The sequence below is a fragment of the Diabrotica virgifera genome, chromosome 10, assembly GCF_917563875.1.
Source record: "Diabrotica virgifera virgifera chromosome 10, PGI_DIABVI_V3a".
In the NCBI taxonomy this organism is placed as follows: Eukaryota; Metazoa; Arthropoda; class Insecta; order Coleoptera; family Chrysomelidae; genus Diabrotica; species Diabrotica virgifera.
In genome coordinates, this window is record NC_065452.1 from 102,545,188 (window position 1) to 102,566,368 (window position 21,181).

Genomic DNA, 21,181 nt, shown 5'->3' on the forward strand with positions numbered 1-21,181 from the left:
CACGACAATATTCTGGTCTAAAATATACTTTTATTTCAATATGCACAACAAATGCTACTTTATAAATATAAAATAAATTAACAAAAAATACAAATAAAAGACTTTAAATGATGCCCACTGTAAAAAACACATGAAAAATTGATTGTTGATAGTTTTCAAATAAAGATGGCCATGATCTGTGATATCACGAAAATGCCAATCAACAAAAACAGAAGAAGACGGTTACGGTTCCGCCCCCTATTTTCATGTGTCATTTATAAAATAAAATGATAGAGGATCCCAGTTGGCTCCAACTCCAAATTTTAATTGCTGTAGTGATAGATTTTCAGTTTTTAGTTTGTCGTACCGGTAGATATTTATATATAGCCAGTGATTTTGTTAAAAAGTAGTTTATGTAGCTTATCAGCTGACAATATAACATTGTCAAGTTAATAATTGTTTACATGATAAGTTGAACCGTTGAACTCTTGTGCCCTTTGTAAAGAGTCTTAATTATTTAATAGAAATTGGTATGATTGCATATACAAAATGACGATGGAGTTCAAGGATTATTTTTGGGTAAGTGTTTGCAAATAACTACATGTAGAATATAATATTAATTAAATTATACTTTCAAACTGATTATAGGGCGAGAAAAATAATGGATTTGATGTTCTCTACCATAATATGAAGTATGGCTTGGTTGCTAGTAAAGAGTTTACTGAGTTTCTAAGAGAAAGGTAAGACATAACATATTACTTAGTCTTTATGATAATTCACAATCAAACTCCTCCAATTTTAAAAACGATCACTATGCAGTTCAATGAGAGTTTGTTTTGCTATTCACTTTACCCATCTAGATATCTTTGTATAGTTTATATGTTAGTCATATAATTCTGCTTCAGGTTAATAAGTTTCAATCAAAATAAATTACTATTGAAGTCTACATAGTTAGAGGTAGCCATTGTACAGTCATGAAATGCCATTTATTTCAATTATCAATGGCTTAGTGTGAAAACCTCGAATCTCATTAAATTACAATTTTACAGGAGAGGCAAAAAACTGATTTTGTGCATAATATAATCTAAAAACAAAAACTACTGTTACGTTTGAGCACATTGAGACAAATATCTGATCTTGGCCCAGAGCTGAAAGTGTTAAATGTTGCTATTAAATTGAAAATACAAATATTAACTATGAAAAACACGTAAATATCCTTGCAGTATATAGAGCCTTTGCCCAAGTAACTGTGATAACCTCGTATATCTTGATATACGTGTTTTTCATCTAAAATGAGATTGTGTTTATGATTATTTATGAGGTTCTCATTTTTCATAGCTTATTGCAGACCTCCAAATACTAGGTTGATACAATACAATCTTTTGATTTAAGGTACATAAAATGTACAATCTTTTGATTTAAGGTACATAAAATGTTTCTATATGCCGGACTACCTTTTGTTGTTCACAAAAAACATTTCTCCAAGTAAAATTTCTCAAACAAACACTCCAAATTAAGTACAAAATTCTTGGTTATAAATATACATGGTATTCACACTAAATCAAGAGAGCAATTTGATATATGTGGTTTCTTTTTTCGGCTGTAGAAAATAGTCTGGTGTATTTGGATTTTTTCTAACAGTTGTAAATCGTGAGATTTAAACTAAAACCACCAAAATGTCATTTTCGAAAAAAATGAGATACGAGGTTTTCACACTAAGCCATCATTATGCTTTTTAGAATTTTGTGGGACACAACAAATTGAAAAAAGTTGATCTTTTGAAAATCTAGATTCTAAGCCATATGTAGTTGTGTATATTATGGGATTCACAGCTTTCATCGCTGTATACCACATAGCTTTTTAGTCATGTTTTATGTCTTATCATATTCCTTATTCCTTCATCTTGGTATTTGCTACTTCCTTTTTGATTGTTTTGTCTTTCTTTCGATACTTCTTGTAGTTTCAATATTCTCTTTTCCAGTGGCGGCTCGTGATTTTTACAATAGGGGAGGCTACACCTAACTGTAAAATATCTAGACAAATTTGCACTAGCAAAAAAATCCGCCAAAAAAATCTATTTTAAGGCCCCATTTTTATTTACATTTTATAATATCATCATAATTCATAATATATCATTTTAAAAATAGTTAGTCTAATTGTAAAAGTGTATTACCAAAGTTTGTGTCGTTTTTTGTCGATATTTTGTTTTGCATTACAGATATCGGAAAAAGTTATTTGAACAAGTTGTTCCAAATATTATTCTAACCCCACATACCAAATTTCATCACAAAATTCGCACTTTTAGTTTTTTCATTATTTGTAGTCAGGATCCTAAAACTGGAGCGGGGGCTGCTGGCCAATTAGCCACCCTTGCTGCTAAATCTCCGGGCAGCGTGTGAGTTAAGCAATAATGCAGTGCTAAGGAGACCGGGTCTCCTTAACACACGAGTAGTCGTGCCGTTTGATAGAATCTCACATTTTATCCTTTTTTGCGATAACTTGATGAATAATTTTGCAATTTTGAAAAAATTTCGTAAGTGCCTCGAGGAAGGGTGTAGTAATGCATAGGATTTTTTTCTTCTTTTTTTGTGGAATTTATGGCTTTGGGGAGAGCCAATTAGCTTTAATAATTGTTAGAAATAATATTTCTAACATAAGTAAATAAAAATACTATAAAATAAAAATTTGTTGTAAATTCGTATTTAAATTCGTATTTTGAGATAGAATCTAACACATGACTATTCACGTTACAGAAGTTAGCGCAACTACTCCCGGGTTAAACACTGCTGGGCAGCATGGAGCATTAGCAAGTGAGACTTTCCGGCCAGCAGCGTCCGCTCCAATTTTAGGATCCTGACTACACATAATAAAAAAACTAAAAGTGCGAATTTTGTGATGAAATTTGGTATGTGGGGTTAGAACATTATTTGGAACAACTTGTTCAAATACCTTTTTCCGATATCTCCAACGCGAAGCAAAATAGCAAAGTAAACAAAACAGTGTAGCATGTGTAAAAAATTTATGGGGAGGCTAAGCCTCCCTTGCCTCCTCTGACCAGCCACCACTGCTCTTTTCAGTTTTCTCATTGACTATATTACATTAGTGCTTGAGCAATATTTGATTCTTTTTTCTTAGTATCTCATTTAACCCTTTGTTCTCTTATGTCACTGTAGGAACAGCAAGATGCTTTTTACCCTTTCACTCAATGTCCCTGTATAGTCACCATAATAGGTTTTACCTTTGTACTTGATGTCACCATATACAGTGGAACTTGGCTATAGCGTAATTAAAGGGTCTAGTAAAAAATGACGCTATATCAGAGTGACGTTATAAAAGAAGTAGAGAAAAATTAAAGTAGTACTTCCTTTTAGTACTACAACTTGCCATATTAAAACTTAAAAGCTAATTACTAAGTTAAAACCTAAAAACAAAACGAGAAAAACACAATTTCATGGTAGCGAAAATTTCTTTTACGATAACTTAAACGATATTTAGTAAATCTTCTCTGTTTATTTTTTTAATTTATGTATTTCGCATTTTCCATTGTTCAATTTCCTTCGTAAAACTTTCAAACTGTTGTTTTCTTCTATGGTTTTCTGGATGCCTTGAGTTTTAAACTTCCTTAGATCTTTTCTTATTTCCTTTGACACTTTCTTGTTGATGTCTGTTAATGCACTTTTTTCAGTGTTTTCGCTTCCTCTCATTTTACTTCGAGTTTTGATTAGTTCTCTAGTTTCTGGGCTTATTTTTTCATCTCTTCTTTTTTGGGCAGTTTTTTGTTGACTTTCTTCAATGGCTCTTTTCTCTTCAATTTCTCTTCAATTATGTTGTCATTTAAGTTATTTATACTTTTATTTGAGGTTGTATTTCTTTCCAAAGCAGCGTTTATATGGTGTTGGTGTTTATCAATATTTAATGGGGGCGTCCAGGCTTGCAAAGTTTTCTTTTTTATCAAATGATTTCGTTCTTTTTTGAGATCTATTTTTATTGTGGCTCTTACCATTCGATGGTCACTTCCTGTAGTAAATTTATTAAGGACGCTCATGTCTGTGATAATCTGTTTTTTGTCACTGAAAATGTAATCTATTTTATTTCTTGTTTTACCATCAGGACTACCAACGAAAAAACTGTTCATTTGGAACAGGTTATTTTTTATCAAGAAACCTAAGAGTGTTTCTCCCCGCTCATTTTTACATAGAGTTCCAAAATGTCCTAGTGATGTCTCTGCTTCATCTTCTTTAAGGCCTAATTTTGCATTAAAATCCCCACATAGGATTGTAAAGTGGGTGGTTGTGTCTTTTAGAGCTACAGATATATCATCATAAAAGTCTTCAACTTCTTCGTCTGGATGTTGTGTTGTTGGAGCATATACCTGGATAATTTTCAGTGTATACCTGTTGTTGAGCTTTAGGATTACATAGGCCACTCTTGTAGACACACTTTTTATATCAACTACGTTCTTCTTATGTTTTTTATGGATGAAGAAACCGACTCCTCCAACTGCTTCGGTTTCGGAGCCAATGCTATAGAAGAGGTGTCCTGATTTCAGCGTCTTTAAGTTTCACCACGGTGTCTTATTTCGCAGACTCCTATTACGTCCCATTTAATTTCTTTGATTGCATCTTCCATTTCGAAGAAAGTGTGAGACTCTGGATTTATCCTACTCCCCTGGGGTCTTTCCATCTTTCTTTTAAAATCTGACATTTTGATTTGTTTGAGGGGATGTTGGCAACATAAAACACCACGCTTGCCGAACGACAAGAAATATATATACAGGATAAAATCGGAGAAGACCAGGCAGGATTCACAGCAGGGAAAGCATGCCTGGATCACATTTACACAGTCGAACAACTAATAGAAAAACGAATGGCCAAAAATAGATCCGTCCATCTGGCATTTGTAGATCTTAAGAAGGCGTAAGACTCGATACCTAGAACCAAGCTATGGGAAGCAATGGAAGGCATCGAAATCCCACAAAGATTAATAGAAGCAGTAAAAGCACTCTACAAAATAACACAGTAGCTATCAAAATGGGCAATCGAATATGCAGTCCATTTAAGACGATAAAGGGACTACTACAGGGCTGCTCCACATCCCCTACCCTGTTAAAAAAATATTCCTGGAAAAGACCCTGAAATTATGGAAAATAATGTGCGAAGGAATGGGTATACCAGTAAGGAATGAATATCTATATACCCTAAGTTTTGCTGACGACCAAATAGTGATCGCACAAGACGAAGATGACCTCAGTTTTATGATGAGGAAACTGGAACAGGAATATACAAAGAATGGGATGGAAATAAACCTAAAGAAAACTGAATACCTAACAACAGAGAATACAGAAATAAAACAACTGGAAATAGACGAAGGTAAACAAATCAGAGGAACAGATAAGTACAAGTATTTAGGTTTTATAATATCAAACAAAGGAACAATTGAGGAAGATATGAAAAATAGACTAGGACAAACAAGAGACTGCATACGAAAATTGAACCCGATACTGTGGCATAAGAACATTAGCATAAAAATAAAAAGAAGAATATATAATACCATGACAAGAAGTATCCTCACTTATGGGCGTGAAAATTGGACAATAAATAAGAAAACCAAAAAGAAAATAAGAGCAACGGAGATGGAATTCCTAAGGAGAAGCTGCAGAGTAACAAGGAGAGATAGAATAAATAACATAAAGATTAAGAGAAGAATGGGAGTGAACTCAGACATAATAGACTACATCGAACAGAAGAGATTAACCTGGTACGGACATATCAGAAGAGCAGACCAAAATCGGTGATTAAACTGAATAACAGAGTGGAGCCCGATAGGAAAAAGGAAGAGAGGCAGACCCCGAAGATCCTTCAGAGATGAAGTTGACGAAGCAATGGAGAGAAGAAATCTACAGGAAGAGGACTGGCAAGGCAAAAAGAGCTGGAGAGAACGGTTGAGTAAAGGAATACAGTGAAAACTGTGGAAATCCTTAGAATATATCGCTGGTACCTATGATTAATGTGATTCCTAATACATTTCCAGTGAAAATAATAACTCTTTGATAAGTATTGGCGATTACAATTTTTTTATATGCGTGTCCGCGAAGATTATAACTCCCAAAATATTTATAATGAAAAGATTTAATTCATAATAGATGCCGACGAAAACAATTATTTCCCTTTCTGTTTCTGTTTCTGCCGACGAAAACAATTATTTTTGAGAACTCTTTACTAATTATAATTTTCGTGGGCCTACAAACAGAAATGATGTTTTCTGCCGATACTTCTCAGAAAATAAATTTTTTCGCTAACACTTTATTAGGGATTATAATTTTCACAATCATATAATCGAAAATAATATTTTTCACGGCGTTCATTGAAAGTTCTACTCTTAACGGCATTTTTCGGAGTTAAACGTTTCGTAGGCGGCGGCGATATATGGTTTTGTCTATGTTTATTTTCATTCCCATCATTTCAATTTCTTCAGTCCATATATTAAGGTATTTCTGCATTTTATTTTTATTATTGGCTGTAAGCACATCATCTGAGTATAGTAGACCATTTATTTTTACTGGTTCCAAATTTCTGTAGCCGATTATGGTGTTAACTTCTTGTCCCCTTGCTCTGATATTTTTTATTATCCGGTCCATTATTATTACAAACAGCAAGGGGTTGAGACTGTCGCCCTGTTTTAGTCCTTTGTCCATTAGAAACTCTTCTGACCGCTGACCTCCAATTTGTACTTTAGCTTTCACTACATCATATCGTCGTATCCCTGCAAAAAGTGACTAACTGACATTTTGTGTGAAATTTACTTAACTACATCTAGTTGTCTACTGTGGGCAGTTTGTTCATCTGTAGAAGTCACTAACTGCAAAACTGAACGGAACATAGTAATTTAAAATTGGTATTAATCATTATATGACATGTAACAAAAATATAAAACTGGTAAAATTCACTAACGGAGTTAACGACTTTTTCCCATAAGATCAATATAATATAATATAATATATTATAGGGAATATTGTATGTTAAAAAATCACTAATGGCAGTTAGTGACTTTTGCCACAATAGTGTTCTCTACAAAACGATAAAACCAAAGTCACATATTGACTTTGTCAAAAAACATATTAATATGTTTCCTTCAATGGAGTTGCACTACTGTAGGAAAAGTACAAAGAGACACTACTTGGACTCAGTTATCTATTCGCACAATGTACTCACTATACTACATTATGTGAAGAAAAAAATAAAGTTCCAGTAAGTCATTCAGTATACCGAAAAGTTTTTTGTGAATCTTACAATTTGTCATTTTTTGTACCAAAGAAAGACCAGTGTCCTTTGTGTAATAAAGTTTCTGAGGCAAAATTAGCAGGAGAACTAACAGAAGAGCTGGAACAGCGCTTTAATAGGCATATTCAACGAAAAGAAGCCTATGAGGCAAAAGCCAATGACAAAATTAGGTTACAAGAAGATGCTACATTTATGTCAGCAACATTTAATATGCAAGCTGTTCTTCAGATACCCTCAGCAAATGTATCTTTATTATATTACAGCCGTAAACTGTGTATTTACAATTTATGCAGTTATAAAGTTTAGATATGGGTACATTGGATCTTACGTCAAATTCAATGTAAGTGGAAAAGGTCGTCAACCCTATGTTACCGAAATTAAGAAAGCATATCAGCACCCTATTCCGATCAGTTCATTAAAAAAAAGGATTTGTTACAACTTTGCAAGAAAGAAGTAATACCTCAGGAACTTCATGCCTGGTATGCTTCCTTAGCAACAGCGAATGTACCGGATTTAACACAGGAACCAGCCGTTGATGAAGAAGACGATGATGAAGAAGCCTTCTCAGAATAACAACTCATTTTAACTTGTTATAACTATAATAAATATAATAATAATATTGTCTTTATTTTTAATAAATCATTACTAGCATATGAGCTCTGTTTAGTATTTGGGAAAAATCACTAACTGCTTTTTTTGCCGCCAAAAATCAGACGTATTACTAGCTACTACTAAATTAATATATCTCGAAAACAGTAAAATGTCAGTTAGTGACTTTTCGCAGGGAACCGACGATATCTACTTTTGATAATCTTGATTAATTCTGAGGGTACTTCCGAGTCCTTTAAGCATTTCCAGATTTTCTCTCTATCTATTGAATCGAAGGCAGCTTTCAAGTCTATGAATGTAAGGAACAACTCTTCTCCTTCTTCTATTTTTCTCTCTATCAGTTTTCTTAAATTGAATATGTTGTCATTAGTCTGTTTTCCAGGTCTGAATGCTCCTTGTTCTTCTTCCAGATTTAGTTTTACATATTATTCTCTAATTCTTTTTTCCAATATTTTTGTTACTTGAGCTTACTTGAGCTAGGCAGATTGCTCTATAGTACACTTACTAATAAAATGTAGAATAAATCTGGGGAAGTTTAATTTTTTATTCTTTGCCTGTATATAAATCAAATTTATTTATTGAAGTGGTGCATTAATTTCTTGGAGAAGTGTATTTTGTTCTTAAAAACTATGATATTACAGTTTTTCTTCGTTCCTTAATGTTCTGAAAATTTTAGTATAATTAGGTACATCACATTTATTATGTAAATCAGATATATTAAATAATATTGTGATAAAAAATATTACAGGTCAAGTATAGAAGAGAATAATTCAAAATTACTTAGTAAGTTAGCTAAGCAAACAGGTAGTTGTTGCGTACAAGGTACATTTGCCCCCTTATGGCAAGTCCTGAAGACTTCAGCAGAGCGGTTATCCGTTCTGCACATGCAAACGGTACAAAAAGTAACAGATTTGGCGAAAGAGGTGCACAAGTATACCGAAGAATTGCACAAGAAACACAAGTTGGTAAGTTTTTAATATTCTCAATAATAAATTTTGAATTTTAGTACATATCAATTCATATACTTTTTTACAATCTGCTTATATACTTAGTTCTTATACCGCAATTTTTACATAGTTTCTCTGTTGTTAACCATTAGCTCTTCCTGAATATCATTTAACAAAGAACATGTCTTATTCTCGAATATTTTATTGCAGTTTTTCCAAGTATTTTCAGTTTTTCCAATATTCAAAATATCTTTATTTAATACATCTTAATCAGCTTTTCCTGGTTCATAGGTCGCTGTTCCTTACTCTTGTTCACCACTTATTTCTGTCCACTGTGTCTTCTTCAGCTAAACCTCTCTGTCTCTCAAGTCTTCTGCCACTAATCCTGCCCCTTCTTGTCTTATATATTTACTTATTTATTAAGCTCAACAGGCCTTGAAGGCCTAGCGCTGAAAGGTTTAATTTTTCTTTACAATTACAGTAGAACCCCGATTATCCGGGTGCGGATTATCCGTGCTCCGGATTATCCGTGCTACGATTTTCTATTACTCAAGTGCGTTTTTGAGGTTTTATCAAAATAGCGTCAACGTAAATCACTTGACGGAAACTATATGACGAAAGAGAGACTCATAATGAAAGATTTATTTTTTTCTGTTATTTTTTATGGTAGGTACATACAGTGCGGTGGAATAAGTGTTGCCCCCCCCCCTGTTAACTTGTTTATTTTAAGAATATAAGCAAAACGCTCGGACAGGTCGATTTTTAAACTAACCATAGTATATTATAGGTGACAGCCATAACTTTGATTTTTTTAAATGGGAAAGTACATCATGTGACACCTCATTTAAAAGCTCTTAAAATACTGATTTCAAAAATGTATAATACTTTAATCCTGTTTGAGAGCGTAGGCGCAAAATTTCGGTCGAATTCTTTCTAAATCATCAATTTTTTTCGAATCCTGAAAAAACTAATAAAATTTTTGAAAAATTTAAACGCAGAATGAAATATTACAGTATTCTCGATGGTCCAAAGTCCCTGAGAACTCCTATAATGTTTATTTTAAGTCACAGTGGTGAAAAAAAGAGAAAATTTAGTGTGATTTTTAATTTCAAATATATCATTCAAAAGAAACTTTTTGTTTATTCTAAGGGACTGTCAGCCCTCGGTAATAATATAATCTTTCATTCTGCGTTTAAATTTTTCAAAAATACTTATTAGTTTTCTCAGAATTCGAAAAAAATAAATGCATTTAAAAAGTGTTCGACCGAAATTTTGCGCCTACTATCTCAAAAAGGATTAAAGTATAATACATTTTTGAAATCAGTATTTCAAAAGCTGTTAAATGAGGTGTCACATGATGTACTTTACCATTTAAAAAAATCAAAGCTATGGCTGTCACCTGAAGAGGGAACGCGTAAAGTTTGAAACGTTGATGCTATAATATACTGTGGTTAGTTTAAAAATCGACCTGTCCGAGCGCTTTGCTTATATTCTTAAAATAAACAAGTTAACAGGGGGGGGGGGGGCAACACTTATTCCACCGCACTGTATGTACATATGTGTATACGTACATATATTATGTATTATGCATAAGAAATACATGTTCGGATTATCCGTGCTTTTCAATTATCCGTGTCACCTTCGGTCCCGAGGAGCACAGATAATCGGACCGAAGGGTGACACGGATAATCCGAACATGTATTTCTTATGTATAATACATATGTACGGATACACATACATATGTACCTACCATAAAAATAACAGAAAAAAATAAATCTTTCATTATGAGTCTCTTTTTCGTCATATAGAGTTTTCGTCAAGTGATTTACGATGATGATATTTTGATAAAACCTCAAAAACGCAACTTGAGTAATAGAAAATCGTAGCAAGGATAATCCGCAGCACGGATAATCCGCACCCGGATAATCGGGGTTCTACTGTATGGGATATACCATTATATAGATATGTAATAGTATATACTACTATATACAATATTACATTTGTTTATATAAAACACTTAATACTACACTTAATTAGATTGATTAGATCAGAAGCTAGTGGAATTTCGTTTTGAGGAGAATATCAACAGTACATACGAACACATAAGAGAAAGCATAATACAAGCAGGTCTGGAAGCGCTAGGAGAAATAGAAAATACAAGAGATAAAAATTACAAATGGGAATTCCACGAAGACACCTTAGAGAAAATAAAAGAAAAAAAAGAACTATACCATAAATACCTAAGCACAAAAGATCCACAAGACCTCCGTAAATATAGAGATAAGAACAGAGAAGTTACGGCTATTACAACGAAAGAAAAAAATGAACAATGGGAAAGGTCATGTAGAAGTATAGAACAGAATATGGGAAGAACAAGAAGTTCAGAAGCCTGGAAAATTGTGAAATCATTACGAGCTAACAGGAAAGAGAAAACTTTTATACAATACATACCAGACGACGAGTGGGAGAACCACTATAAAAATCTACTGATAGAGCAAAGACCAGAATTCAGCATCGATGGAGACGAACAAAAAATAATGACCACAGAGGAAGAAAAAATAGTCATAACAGACAAAGAGATGAAACAAGCAATAAATTCCATGAAGAACAATAAAGCTGGAGGACCAGGAGGAATTGTGGCGGAACTAATCAAATACGGAACACAGAAATTAAGAAGAATGATATGCCGAATCATGGAAAGAGCAATAAATGGAGAGGACATCCCTAAACAATGGCAGGAAGCCTACATAACATCGATATACAAAAAAGGTAACAGAAAAGATTGCGAAAATTACAGGGGGATAAGCGTCATCGCTACAATGGGAAGACTGTATGGCAGGATCCTCAGGAACAAAATAGAGAAAAATATAGAAGGTAAAATCGGAGAAGAACAAGCAGGTTTCACAGCAGGGAAATCATGTCTAGATCATATCCATACAATACAACAGACAATAGAGAAAAAAAGAGCTAAGAACAAAGATGTACACATGGCGTTTATAGACCTTAGGAAGGCATACGACACCGTGCCAAGGAAAGAACTGTACAAAGCAATGACTAAAATAGGGATACCACCTAACCTAACAGAAGCAATCAAAAACATGTACAGTGGAAATGAAGTAAATATAAAAATCGGAAACAAGGTAGTTGCTAACTTCAAAACAACAAAAGGATTACTACAGGGATGCCCAACGTCACCGACTCTATTTAAAATATTTTTAGAACACGCACTAACAACTTGGAAGACAAAGTGTAGGGGTATGGGAATACCGATAAGGGACGATTATCTCTACACATTGTGTTTTGCAGACGATCAGGTGGTGATGGCTCAAGATGAAGAGGATATCAGTTACATGGTAAGAAAACTAAAAGAGGAATACAAAAATGTGGGCCTGGAAATAAATATGAAGAAAACGGAATACTTAGTAATATCGGAAGAAGACGTAAAAAACTTAGAAGTAGAAGAACAAGTTGAAATAAAAGGAACGAAGAATTTTAAATATTTGGGCTTTATAATGTCGAAAAGCGGAACAACAGAAGCAGAAATAAAAAGTAGATTGGGACAAACAAGATCTTGCATCAGACAACTCCATAATGTAATCTGGAATAAAAACATCAAGGGAAAAACAAAGAGAATGATATACCAGACAATAGTAAGAAGCATCATGACATATGCCGCAGAAATTTGGGTCATAAACAAAAAAACCCAAAAAAGCATTCTGGCAACCGAAATGGAATACTGGAGAAGATGCTGTGGTCTCACCAGAAGAGACAGAATAACAAATGAGGAGATAAGGAGAAGAATGCAAGTGGAAAAAGATGCCCTGCAATATATAGACGAGAGAAGACTGAAATGGTACGGCCACGTACGCAGAGCAGAAAACACTTGGATAAACAAGGTTGCAGAATGGAGCCCAAGAGGAACGAGAAGAAGAGGACGACCTAGAAGATCTTGGAAAAATGAAGTCGACGAAGCCATGTCTAAGAAAGGATTGGAAGACGGAGACTGGGAAGATCGAAAAAAATGGAAGTCCTGGCTGACGGAAGGGAAACGGCATTAGCTGTAGACAACCCTTTATATATATGTATATATATATATATATATATATATATATATATACTACACTTAATATTCCTTATAGTGTTTCCATACATTTCTTCACCACTTCCTTCCATTGTTTTCTGTCCAAGGCTTTTTCTTTCCAGTTTACAATATTACTTTTTTGTAAGTCTTCATATACGCTGCCTTCCATCTCCTTCTTGGTCTACCTATTCTTTTTTGTATTGGTTTACGTGATAGAACCATTTTTGGCATTCTTTCCTTTCCCATTCTTTCAATGTGTCCTAAGTATCGGATTCTCTGTGCTTTGATTGACGTCGTTATTTTTGGTTCATTATATAGTTCTTCCAGTTCCGTATTATTTCTTCTTCTCTATTGACCATCTATATTCACGCCTCCATATATTGCTCTTTGTATTTTCCTCTCCCATCTTTCTAAAAGGTCTATTTCTGATTTTTTTAGCACCCATGTTTCACATGCATATGTAGCTGTAGGTCTGATAACTGTTTTGTAGATTCTTATTTTTGTTTTTCTTGAGACATATTTAGATTTCATTAATGGTCGCAATGCTCCATACTTTTTGTTTCCTTTTGCTATCCTTGCTTTTATCTCGCCTTCCCCATGTCCCTTTTCATCTACTTTTACACCCAGGTATGTAAATTCTGAAACTCTTTTAAATGCGCATACATTTTCTTCTATTTCCAATGTGAAATTGTCTTTTTTTTTCTTTATCTGTTTCTCACATTATCATGTATTTTGTCTTTTCCTTATTTATGAGAAGACCAAAAATTTTGACTTGTTTTATTATATTGCTCATTAATTTTGTTAGCTCTTTCTTACTTGTCGATAATAATGTTAGATCATCTGCGAATGGTGGTCATTTTTAAAAATCGTTTCCTGTGTGTTTATTTTACTTTTTCCAATTATTCAGTATTACATTAAAAAGAGTCGTTGATAGTGGGTCTCCTTGTCTTAATCCTTCCTTTGTTTCAAAATTATTTGATTTATGCCCCTTCCATGCTATTTCGTTTGTGGTGTTATCCATAGTCATCTTTACCATCCTGACGATTTTACTTGGTAGGCCCATCTCTTTCATTAGTTCATACATCTGTTGCCGCTTTACCGTATCGTAGGCCTGTTAAAGTCGACTAATAGGACGTATACTGCTATTTTATGTTCGTAGCACGTAGTCTGGATTTCCTTTAACGCAAATATTAATTTGTTCTGTCGTCGACCTATTGCTTTTGAATCCTGCCTGATATTCGCCCAATATCTTTTCCGTGTATGGATTTAGCTTTTTTCTTATGATGTTTGTCAAGATTTTGTAAACGACTTCTAGCAACGCTATACCTCTATAATTTTCACATCTCATTTTGTCACCTTTTTTATGTATGGGGCATATCCTTGCTCTGGCCCATTCTCCTGGCATTCTTTCTGTTTCCCATATCCTTTTTATCAGGTTATGTATCTCTTTGTGTAGTGTTTTTCCTCCTGCTTTTATCATTTCCGCCGATATTTCTGATATTCCTGGACTTTTATTGTTTTTTAGCCCCCTTATTTCATTTTCTATTTCTTCCTTAGTAGGTGTTTCTATTACTATATGATCGTCTTAATTACTTGGCTTATTTCCCTTTCTTCTTCGTCTTTGTTTAGCAGTTGTGTAAAGTAATTTTGCCAATTTCTCATTATTTCCCCTGGTTCATTTATTAAATTTTCCTTCATCATTTTTCATATATAGGTTATGTTTCTGGTATCCTCTTTCCATTTTTCTTGTTTCCTGGTAAAAGGATCTTATTTCCTTTTTTTGGAATTTTTCTTTTATCAGTTTGAGTTTATCCTCGTTGTATTTTCTTTTTTTATTTCTGCATGTTCTCTTCATCATTCTCCTTAATTCTGTATATTCTTGTGTGCTAATGTCACTATTATTTGTTAAGTTTTTTATTCTTATTTTTCTAATTTCTTCTGCCATTTTTTTACATTCCTCATCATACCATTCTTTTGCTTTTTGTTTTCTATTACCTTTAATTAATGTTTCTTTACTGGTGTTTAAAACTGCTTCTTTTATGCTTTCCCACTTTTCTTGCGGGTCTAGAGTTTCTGGTTCTTCGTTTAGTCTGCTGGTTATTCGTTGTTCGTACTTCTTCTGTGTCGTATTATCTTTTAGTATTGCCGTGTTGAATTGTTTTTTGATTTCTTTGTCCGTTTGATTGTCTTTCTTTATATTATCATTCATTTTATAACCTGCTCTTACCAAAAAGTGGTCCGAGTCACATTCCGCTCCTCTCATGCTTTTTATATTTATTATATTAAAGGCGTGCTTCTTCTCTATTAATATGTGGTCTATTTGGTTTATTTTCCTTGGTTCCTTTATGCATATCTTTTCTGCGTTGGTGTGTGCTTTTTATTACCATTATGCAAAACCTTAATTCTTTGACCGTTATTATTTGGTATAGGTATTGTGTTTACTGTATTTTCCTGTTATATTTTCATATATATCCTCTTTTCCCACTTCAGCTTTGCAGTCTCCCATTACTATTTTGATATCACCTTCCTTCTTGTCTTACTTTTCTAATATTTTCATTTCAGCTACCTCCATCTTCTTTTCCTGAATTACACTTCACTGCTGTACACCAATGCAGGCATCACCACACTCTTGTAAATCTTTCTTCCCTTTTCTGAGTTTTCGATCAAATAGTGTCCTGTCCAGTTAATCTAACCTACCTAAAATATGTAGGTAAGTTTTCTAGTATCCCATTTTCCGTGACGTAGGAGCCAAGGTATTTAAATTCTCCTAACCGTCTTAGTTTTTCCCCCAAGCCATTCGATGTGCCCAACTATTCTTGTTCCTCCCAACCACATATACTCCGTTTTCGACCTACTAACCTTAAGTCCTCCCTCTTTAATTGACCTTCTCCAACCATCCAACTTCTCTTCCAACATTTTTTTGGTCTCTACTAACAATATCATCAGCAAAGAGTACTGACCAGGGAGCCCCCTCCCTTACATTCTCTCAGTACATCCATAACAAGATTAAATAGATAGGGACTCAGTGAAGAGCATTGATGCAAACCAACCGTCACTGGAAAACGTTCGGTCAATCTGACACAACTCCTTAGTTTGGCTTCTTCCGTACATATTCTTCATAAGCTTTACATACTTCTCAGGAACCCATTTCTCTCTCTTGCATATCCATAGCTCTTGTCTAGGAACTATGTCGTACGCCTTCTCAAAATCCATAGATACCAAATGTAGTTCTCTTTGCTTCTCGCCATATTTCTCTATCAACTGCTTCAAAGCAAACAAGGCATCCATTGCCCTCCTTCCTTTTTTTTGGACTGTGGTGGAACTCTCTTAGCAGACTAGGGAAGGAGTCCCTAGTACTGTTGGACTCGGACAGGAAAGGAGAACACGCTAGGGCGCACCAACCACAATATGGCTAATGCGTCCCGCATGCCCCCCATAACCAGCCGCCTACCAACTAAAACCCGACCCGGAATATCCCTGGACGTGCTCCTTAGGGAGCGATGCATGGGGGTATCCCGAGCTGTCTGAAAGAAAGTAACCAGAAGCATTGGGTCATTTAGGGGTCTATTTTCCAGCCTAAAGACGGTAGGACTAAATAGAGAAAAGTCTGATTCCTACACGGAGGAAGGTGGGCCAACCCCTGCCTAAAAACGGCAGGGCTTGGGTGACTGTTCTGTAGTGTGGCGGATATAATGAGTCCTAGAAGAATTAGGGTCATATTTCTCTGACGCGGATTTTTTTTTTATTTAAATTTTTTTATTATTTTTCATTTTAATTTTTTGTTATTTTTTATATATTTTTTTATTTTATAACTTGTGTAGACCCGTCTCACCCATTCTGCTCCAGTCGTTCTAACTCGGATTTTCTCCTAATTATACCGGTTATAATGTCAATTATGGTCTCGAAATCTGCCTTGTTTCCGATTGCAAAATTAATAATACTGTTAGAGCCGATGTCGCCAAACCTACTACGAAGCCTGACCTGCTCGTGAGCAAAGACGCTGCACCGGAAAACGCGACAGGTCCGGCATAGGTCGTCGTCCGACTTCCCGATCCTGTGGGTGAATGCCCTGAATGATCCATGACCGGTCAAAAATTGCGTAAAGTAAAAATTTACTCTCTTGAACTTGCAGGCGTACCACGACTCTACGTACGGGATCAGCCTTTTGGTCCACTGGGCTTTGGTAGATTCCGCCTCCCATTCCAGCTGCCAGTCCGCCAGGAGTTGTTGTCGTGCGGCCGATCTTACCTCGGGTAAGTGGCCGTGGCGGTGCTCAATGTGCTCATATAGGAACTGGCGTTCCTTAGCTAGCAGATGGATGGGAGGGGCACCCGCGATCACTTGTAGAGCCACGGTTGATGCAGTCTTGTATGAGCTTACTACATTCAACAGAGGCTTCCTCTGTTCCTTGTTTATCATATCTCTGTATTTCTTGTGACGTAGAAGCTCAACCCAGATCGGGACCCCGTAGAGAAGGGTAGACTGTACGATGTGTAGGTACAGTCTTCTCCGGGCACTACTTGGCCCTCCGATATTTGGTTTTATTTTTCGGAGAGCTGCAGTTTGTGCCTCGGCCTTCCTCACCACCCTTGCGAGGTGTTTGGTGAATCCCAGGCCTTTGTCGAGGTCCACGCCAAGATATTTGGCACAGAGGCTCGACTTGACCTCGCTGTTTCCAAAATGGAACAACAGGTCCGGTCTATCTCTAGGCCCCTTTAGGATAACCACCTCTGTCTTACCGCCTGCGAGTTCAAGGTCGTTCTCGTTCATCCAGACATTGACCCGCCTGCAACACGTCTCGGCCGTACTAACCACCTCCCAATACAGATCGCTGGTTACGAGAATGTCCAGGTCGTCAGCGTATGCAACCGCGATGCAGTCCTTCCTGGCGTAAACCAAAACTGTTATTTAACTATCGATGTCTCTCTCCTTTGCTCTACAATTCTCTCCTAAATTTTCATCGTGTGCGACATTGACTTTATCCCTCTATAGTTCTTATAGTCTTGAATGTCCGCTTTATCTTTATACAATGATACTATCACTCTCTCTCTCCATGTATTGGGCATCCTTTCTTCCTCATAAATCCTACTCATTATTTTCCACAAAGTGTCTACCTCTTCCTCTCCTAGAACCTTCCAAACCTCCATAGGTATTCCATCAAGTCCTTACCAATGGTGCCTTACAATTCTTCGTCCTATTAAACGCCTCGACAATTCACCTACATTCTGATCTGGAATCCCACATGCTGTCTCTCCTCTGATGTTCTTCATTTAGCAGCTTTCTGAAGTACTAATGCCATCTTTGTTTTATTTCATTATCGGTTCTTGACACTTCCATCCACACTCTTAATCAGCCGCACGTTAGTCAAGTCCTTTGATGACTTGCCCCTTGCTTTAGCAATGCTGTATAACCTTTTCATCCCCTCGGGTGTTTTCAACTCTTCATAAAGCTGTGCAGACGATTTTTCCTTAGCAGTAGCAGTAGCTATAGCGCAGTTTGTTTCCCTCTTTGCTACCTTGTATATATCCGTATCTTCCTCTCTTTTGGACCTGTCATACCTCTTTGTAATGAGAAATTCACACCGAGAATGCAGTACGGATAAGATAGGGCAGGGCAATACATTTCTAATGGGGAATAAACGCACAGGGTTGTCGGTCTTCACCAGTTGTTGATTGCTCTCTCAAGAACGTCGCACAGGAACTGTGGCAACACTGAATGCTCATTCGTATCTTAACCGTACTGCAATCCCAGTGTGAATTTCACGTTAGACTAAATGAAAATCCATTATCTTAAAGTAATTGGCACTCTTCAAGAGATTGTCTTGAATTTGTTTACATATAATATACAGGGTGTAACAGAAAGACAGGTCGTAAATTAAACCACATATTCTGGAATCAAAAATAGTTTAACTGAACCTAACTTACCTTAGTACATATGTGTACACACAAAAAAGTTACAGCCGTTTGAAGTTACAAAATGAAAATCGTTTTTTCCAATATATCGAAAACTATTAGAGATTTTTTATTGAAAAGGGATCTGTGTCACTCATGACAGGAACATCTTGAAACAAAATGTGTAATAGTGAAATTTGTGCACTCCATCAAAATTTTATGGGGGTTGTTCCCTTAAACTCCCCCAAATATTTGTGCACGTTCCAATTAAATTATTATTATGGTACCATTAGTTAAACACAGTGTTTTTAAAACTTTTTTTGCCTCTTAGTACTTTTTAGATAAGGCAGTTTTTATCGAGATATTTTGAACATTTGTAAAATCCACACATACAATAGTTGATAACATAAAAACAAAACAACTCATGTTACGGCCTTGTACAGAGAATGCCGGATGACAGGATCCCTAAACTAAGGCCAAGAAGAAGCTGGAGGGAGGGGATTTTACAAATGTTCAAAATATCTCGATAAAAACTGCCTTATCGAAAAAGTACCAAGCGGCAAAAAAGTTTTATAAACATTGTGTTTAACTAATGGTACCACAATAATAATTTAATTCGAACGTACACAAATATTTGGGGGAGGTTAAGTGAACAAAACCCCCATAAAATCTTTATAGGGTGTACAAATCTCACTGTTATTTTTTGTTAAGATATTCCTGCGATAAGAAAGTCACATGCACATTTGCGATAAAAAATATTTAATAGTTTTCAATATATTGGAAAAAATCGATTTTCATTTTGTAACTTCAAAGGGTTGTAACTTTTTTATGTTCACATTATTTGTACCACTCAATCGGTTCAATCGAACTATTTTTGGCCCCTTTGGAACTTTGGTGAATTTGTGATTTAATTTATGACCTGCCTTTTTGTTACACCCTGTATAATTTCATTTACGTCTAAAATAAGTTCTTATTCGAAAATATATACATGGTGATAATTTATTTCTGGAGTATTTTACTATAAAATATGGCAATACATTAGAACCTCCGTTATCAGAAATAAAAGGGGCGTAGGTATTACAGATAACCAAAATTTCGGTTAAAACATGTGAAAGTTTTCCAATATGAAACTCTAAAAAGGATAATTAAATACAAAGTACACGTTTAGATTACAAAACATACTTTTAATAAGCCCTTTAATGTTTCTATATTATGTAACTACATTAATAGTTCTTCAATCTACATGTAGAATTTATTCAACTTTGTATGCTTATGGTACTATTTTTAAACGCTTTTCTTTAGTTCAATCGTTTGGGTCAAATCTTTGGACGTTAATTTGACTGCCTTTTCTTCAATGCAAATGAATGAAAATTTGCACACATATACATTCGCGGGAACAATACACGAATAGTCAATAAAAAAAATGTTTTTATGTTTATTAATTGTTTAAATAAAAAACGATTTTAATGGAAAATGCTTAAATTCTCTTGTTTTTACAATGTAGAAACTTGAAACTTTTACGGATTGTAGCTAATGATATGAACTATACATAATTTCACTTTTTACGTTAATTGTTTACGGTATGTTTCATAAATAAACAATATAGTTTTAAATTTTGAACGCTCATATATTTGTTTATATAAAAATCGGCATTTTTATATAAAAATCGGTATTTGTGTCAAATTTCAATATGATACGAAACAAAACTTCAACCAAAACTCGAATTCAAAAAATTCGTGTTTTTATCGTAGTCTTAGAAAAACCACCGGTAGAGACGTTTTGTGCTACAATTAACATTAGAATTCGTTTTGGCGTATAATATATGACGTAATATATTGAACGCTTTTCTTTAGTTCAATCGTTTGGGTCAAATCTTTGCACGTTAATTTGACTGCCTTTTCTTCAATGCAAATGACTAAAAATTTACAGACAAATGCATTCGCGGGAACAATACACGAATAGTCAATAAATTTTTTTATGTTTATTAATTGTTTAAATAAAAAACGATTTTAACGGAAAATGCTTAAATTCTCTTGTTTTTTACAATGAAGTTTAATTAATTAAATCAATTAATTTAGTTAATTGTTTACAAAAAACCAATACAGAAGTAAAAACTTCGAGATGTATTCTGGTATAAAATCGTTTATTTAAAAACTATAAAATGTCATCGATTGCAGAACGTTTTCGTTCTAAACAGAACATCTTCAGTGCATCCTGCCGAGTATTTTGAAACTAGCACACCGTAAATAGTGTTAACATCATCATATATGGTTTACATAATGTAATATGTTAAAATGTTATGACTACAAGTCGATGTTAATGGATAAAGGGGAACACATGCTAAAAGGGTGCCATGGTTCCCTGCTCGAAGATACTAGGTACTTGCCAATTCAA

General features: G+C 34.8%; 1 protein-coding gene across 5 annotated transcripts in view; it reads left to right on the forward strand.

Moving 5' to 3' along the window:
- Nucleotides 1-200: 200 nt before the first annotated feature.
- The window catches only part of LOC114329724 (F-BAR domain only protein 2), a 149,559-nt gene continuing 128,578 nt past the window's right edge, over nucleotides 201-21,181 (forward strand). The window contains exons 1-3 of one of the 5 annotated variants that reach the window (XM_050663446.1): nucleotides 201-558; nucleotides 628-719; nucleotides 8,617-8,833. In XM_050663446.1, the coding sequence (XP_050519403.1) occupies nucleotides 529-558; nucleotides 628-719; nucleotides 8,617-8,833 (339 nt within the window). In that variant the 5' untranslated portion in view covers nucleotides 201-528. The remainder of the gene's footprint in view (nucleotides 559-627; nucleotides 720-8,616; nucleotides 8,834-21,181) is intronic. The other 4 variants (XM_050663447.1, XM_050663448.1, XM_028278906.2 and 1 more) reach the window with 4 other exon arrangements.